Source organism: Drosophila innubila (genome assembly GCF_004354385.1).
Source record: "Drosophila innubila isolate TH190305 chromosome 2L unlocalized genomic scaffold, UK_Dinn_1.0 4_B_2L, whole genome shotgun sequence".
In the NCBI taxonomy this organism is placed as follows: Eukaryota; Metazoa; Arthropoda; class Insecta; order Diptera; family Drosophilidae; genus Drosophila; species Drosophila innubila.
The window spans coordinates 18,000,165-18,005,727 of record NW_022995372.1 but is presented as its reverse complement, the minus strand read 5'-3'; the positions used below and the strand labels follow the sequence as shown (position 1 = coordinate 18,005,727).

The 5,563-nt window shown below is 38.4% G+C and overlaps 1 protein-coding gene across 1 annotated transcript; it reads left to right on the top strand.

The window, feature by feature from the left end:
• The first annotated feature begins 3,872 nt into the window (after window positions 1-3,872).
• Window positions 3,873-5,235, top strand: LOC117781767 (mitogen-activated protein kinase kinase kinase kinase 4). Its single transcript, XM_034618589.1, has 2 exons — window positions 3,873-3,993; window positions 4,051-5,235. The coding sequence occupies exon 2, from the start codon at window positions 4,061-4,063 to the stop codon at window positions 5,180-5,182; it is 1,122 nt and encodes a 373-aa protein (XP_034474480.1). The 5' UTR covers window positions 3,873-3,993; window positions 4,051-4,060; the 3' UTR covers window positions 5,183-5,235.
• Window positions 5,236-5,563: the final 328 nt, after the last annotated feature.

Genomic DNA, 5,563 nt, shown 5'->3' with positions numbered 1-5,563 from the left:
AATATGCAAAAATGTTTTCAAAAAGTGTTGACGCAAAGGCACAAACAGCCTAAAACTATGCTTTGCAAGCTAGATATTGCATTGCAAGCTAGATATTGCATTTATTTACAGTTCAGAAGAAGTGAACGAGTTTCGTAAACCATATTACCATCAAATTCGCCGCACATTTCTTATATAAGGAAACAGAAGGCGATATTGGGGCTATGACAATTTACGGAACAACTGAAATTGCCAACATTGATATATATTTAACTTTGTCTAGCTTATGCTTAATTATACACATACAAATGCAAACTTAATTCAATTACAACTCAGCTTGACATGCTTAAAATTCCCCAAAAAGTGTTGCCTACATTGAGGCGCATAAATATGAATTTCTCACGGTCGCTTGTCGGCTTTAAATAAATTTACGACAGCGAGTGAGAGCCAGAACAATTTTGGCACATTTCTTAATTAGCTTTATGAGTTTTAGGTTCGCCACCTGTTCAAATTCCCATGCGTGCGGTCATCCAGGTGTCTCTAAGGCTCTGCTGTCCTAGGTAAAACTTTTTTCTACTGAGATATTATTATGGAAAATTATATTAAAACTTTTTGAGTGATGCTTTTGTTCAACTTTTCGTACGAGCTAAATGCATATGGGTCAGGAGCAGGATTTGAGATGGGGATCGCGACGGGAATTTGGCCTATCAATAGCAAATGCAACAATGGCCAATTTGTAGCAAGTTTCTTGGGGCGCATAAATTACGCTTGCCCTCTAATTGGAGCAGTGCTTGCATAGAAATGACGACGACGACACTTCAAATCAAAATTCATGGCAAACTGTGGAAGGTAGTCGAAGGGTGGGGCACAAAGAAGGACAGAAGGACGAAGGAAGATGGAAGATGGAAGATGGAAGGGCCTCTCAGTCTGTTTGGTATAAAAGCGAGAGGCAACAAGGCGTAACATGCGATAAAATTGAGTTGAAAACGTGTTTCAAATCTAAAATTAACAACTTGAAAACGCAGGCAGTCAACCATTCAGTTAGTCAGTCAGTCAGTCAGTCAGTCTGTCAATCGCCATGTCGCTGCTATACGGCTAAATGTGCTGCGACATGGCCCAGTCTGCATGTAAATGACTTTTTAATGATGTCCCCACACCATCACAGCCTGAACTACGTCCTACTCCGACTCCCAGTCAACTGACCAGGGCTTCAGTTCTAGATGTATTCCTTTGCCTGGGCCTCCCTTCGATTCACTTCCATGTGCGTCTGTTTCAAGTATCATAGTTTCCCTGCCTAATTGCTGACATAATTTTGCCCTTTAATAGTTTCTCTCTATCTCTGCCTTTGTTTCTCCTTCGCTCTCATAAACCTGACCTGTCCTAGTGCCAGACATAGAGTGCTTGTTCCAGTTGTATGTCCCTGCTAATATTGGTTTCACATGTAAATGAAGCTCTGATTAGCGCGAGTCATGAATTTCAATTTGTGTCTAATTAATTGTTGTTTTAAATTCTTTGCGTGCCAATTGGAACTTGTTTAACATGCACCTAAACCTGTCCATTTATCTGCCTTTTTTCCGGCTTCGAGTACCTAATTCCATTCACTTACAACTAATTACACTTTGGATAATGCTCGAACATTTCATTTGAAGTGAACAAAGTGTATTCAAGTAAATCTACCAATGCACATAATATTAATCATGCTTTTCTATTATTTATGTAAAGCCCAAATTCCCTGGCTCAAACCAATTCAGATCAACTGAATTGAATATAACTTTTTCAAGGTAGACAGGTTAATATCACTCTTGAAATTGTATATGTTGCCAATCCTTACAAAATGTTCTATAGCGAACCTTTTTTAAAAGCGAATGATTACTTCTATTAGTTTTGCAGCAAAGTAATTATTAATTGAGAAAAATTGTGGGGCATTGAAATATTTTGATTAATCAGATCATCTCTGAATACCGCTTTTAAATTTAACAAAAATTCAACATTTTAAAAAATTATTAAAGCAATAATATTTCTTAATGTAATTATTTATGTCCCTTTAAAAATTAAATATGCTTTTTAGTTTAACACTCGGAATAATCTCTTAAAGTAATAGAAATAAATTATAAATTTAAATTTAAAAATATGTTTGTAAGAATATTAATCAGTAGATATGCAATACAGCTCTAAGTTTTATTTAATTTACACATTAAAAACTGCAAATAAATTACAATTATTCCACCAATTTTTTATATTTATATTTTTCGATAAGTAGACACCCTATTTTGACACTGAATAGTTAAAGTAACTTAAATAAAAAGTATCTTCAAGGAGCTAATGGTCTTGACTCACATACAGCTCAATCCACTTTGCTTGATTTGAAAAGTCAAATGGAAATCGTACAATCTGTAGCTCAGATACCATCTTCAAAAGGCACTCTCCGCCTAATAGTATGCTATAAAATTATACACTGTAGCAATTCCGTCGCGCATTGCAAACAATAATTTCGATTTCTATCAATGAAATTCCATAATATGTCTAAAATCGAAAACTAGTTTAACTCCAAGCCGCCTATTGGCCCACACAACACTAATGGCATTTCATGCTCAACCTTCCTCTTTCCCTTTTGAGGGGAATTCGTGTGTTGTCGATAAAGACAAATCGTGTAGCAGACGACTTGCTTGTAAATTATAAAATAATGTTGGTCGCAATGCCAACGCGGTCTGGCTTTTGTTTTTACCTGTAGCGATAGTGAATGTGGTGGATGACATGGCAGTGGCAGGTAAAGGGAATTCAGTTACCACTGCGGCTGCAACTGCGATTGTGACTGCAATTTTTATGCCCACACGGCTAAGTGGCACAGTTTGGGCTTAGCTTTCAGACGGCGGCGGCACTGAAATGGCCGATCCTGTGGTTACTGCGACGACTCCAGAAGCGGAACTCTCGAATTGTTGGGTTGTGGTTGGGTGGATACCGTCTCGGTGTGCACTCAGTTCGGGCACTGCACTCGACTGTTGCTAGTGTGTGGGGGGAGGGGTACTGTCAAATAACTGACATTACCGCGACGACCTCGTCGCAACGTCGCTTCGCTCACATTTCGTGACTTTTAACAATAAAAAATTTCGATTAGAATGTAAAAGCCGCAACTGCAACGGCAATCAAATGCTGAGCGGGTGTGGCACAAATGCCACAGACTCATACTCAAACATACGAGTAACACGTACTCGTATAATAGCAAAAAAATAGCTAAATTGTATATTAATAGAAAATGAAATCAAGAATGTTATTTACTCCAACCGTTTCCTCAGTAATTTAAATGCAACTCCCACCAGTGAATTCTTGGGGCGGAAGAAATGTAAGTCACAAAGTCACTTAAATTAAGCCAGTTATCAATGAAATATACAAATTATTAAATGTTATCCATCATACTTAAGTAATTAATGGAAAGACAGAGTTCAATCGGGTTTCGTTTAAATTCCGTAAACTATTTTAAGTCTTCAATAGTTTCTTTTTTATCGACTTACAGGGGTTGTTTGTTATAAATCAATTAACTGCTCTTTCATATTATTAATTTTTTGGAATGTTTACAGAAAAAGTTAAAGAGATGACAAATATGTACAAAAGATTCCAATCCCAGTTTTCGTCTAATTGTATATTCTGCTATAAATTGTAGAGCACTTCTCGCCAATTAAATTCTTATTTAATAATTGTATTTGTATTAATTATTTAAAAGTATTTCAGGCGAAACAAAGGACGAGAATCCTCCGTTATTTCCCTCCGTCCATCAATGAATTGAAAAAAATTTGTTTACTCTTATATTTAATTCTGTTTGCTTGGAGTTCCTTGTCAAAAGTGTTTGGGTATATATTCATAGAATATCAGAGATTCATTCTGATTATTGTTGAACACACTTACACACAGTTTTATTTGCTTTACAATTTCTCTCCTTTTATTTGAATTTGATAAGCGAGCGGAATCGTCAACTAAAGACGACGTATTCCCACCCATTTGGACTAATTGGATTCAAAGGTAAGTTTTGATTGAGGGGGGCTTGCAGCAACGATTTTTAATGCATTTTCTTGTTAGATCTATTGAAATGGCATTTGTCGGTCGCATGAACAGCCGTTGCAAGGTGGTTGATTGTGAGATGTATAGCGGAGGTCGATCCAAGTTGCAGATGCAACCTTTTACCACAGAGGATGAGGGAGAGATGGAGATACCGCAATCAAGATGCTCGCGAACATATATTAAGACCTACGGCATGGAGCGATCCGAATTGGTCTCTATACCGAGCACAGTGCGCTTTGTGGGTGGCTCCGCATCGTCCTGCGAGGTCAACTCGATGGCCGACACGGAGATGTCCACACTGCGCTGTAACTCGCCCAGATCCCTTGAATCTCTGACGGTGTGTCAGTCGCCTACGGAGAACACTAGTGAGAATAGTTCCATGTCCGAGAGTAACGCATATTCAGATCCAAATACAGATGAGCAACCTCTGGAGAGGATGATATTTGTACAAGGCGAAGTAGAGAAACGTCCACTGGAAAGAGGCTCCACGACTTCCATGTGCAGCTGGGAGCCAGAGGAGGCAATGTCCGTATATGAAGAATCGCCCCTAACTGAATTTGAATCTCAGGGCCGTGATGTGCCCTTCCTCGAACTGGGCTCCGGTACGGCGTCTCTGAATGACGATCAGCAGGAGCAATTGGGACAAATGAAAATGTTGCGTCAATCCAACGAGGCCTATGACAATTGGCTATCCGGCAAGAAGAGACAATACCAATACAAGCAACAGGCAGCGCGAGAGCAAAAAAAGCAACTGCGAGAAAAAGAGGAATATCGTCGACGGCTAAATGAGCAGCGTGTTCAGGAATGGTGCAAAAGAAAGGCCCAGCAGAGTATCAATTCAGTCAAGCGTAGAATCAATAACAATAATAAATCACAATCTCAATTTGATGAAGAAGCTCAGTTGCGTCTGCAGGCGTGGGAGATGCGAAAAATCCAAGAGGCAGAGCATCGTCGTCAGATCCAGCAATGCCAGGCGTACCGAAAACAACAGGAGCAGCAGCAGCGTAAGGAACAGGCGGCGATCGCGTGGAATCATTGGATAAAGAGTGCACCACAACGTCCCAAACCGGTGCCACTTAATCAGGGTTTTAAAACGTTGCGCGGCACTATCTCCGATATCTATATTAATCCAAACCAATGGGTGCACTAAACTTTTGAGCTAAATAAACAGTAAGCAATAAACAGACTAAAAATATGCAACTATAGTATATTTTGTGTATGTATGTATGATGCGAATAATGGGTGGATAAAGAAGAACACAATCACAAATAACAACAAAATACCTTAAGAAAAATTCATCAGTCATTTATCAAAAGTGTCTGAGCAGTAACAACTACAAAAGACTGTTAATCGCGAAAAATGTGAATAAAGTATTCAGAGCCAACAGTAACTATAAAGTAAAAAAAAACATTCCAAATTGAAAAAAATTCTCAATATGCATTCATTCTCATTTTAACTCATTTCTACAACATGATTTTTATGTTACATGTAATTTTTTTTACATTAATACATTACATATAAACAGAGCTTC

Coding starts and splice junctions, on each gene's coding strand:
- LOC117781767 (XM_034618589.1), top strand. CDS start 4,061: ATGGCATTTGTCGGTCGCATGAACAGCCGTTGCAAGGTGGTTGATTGT.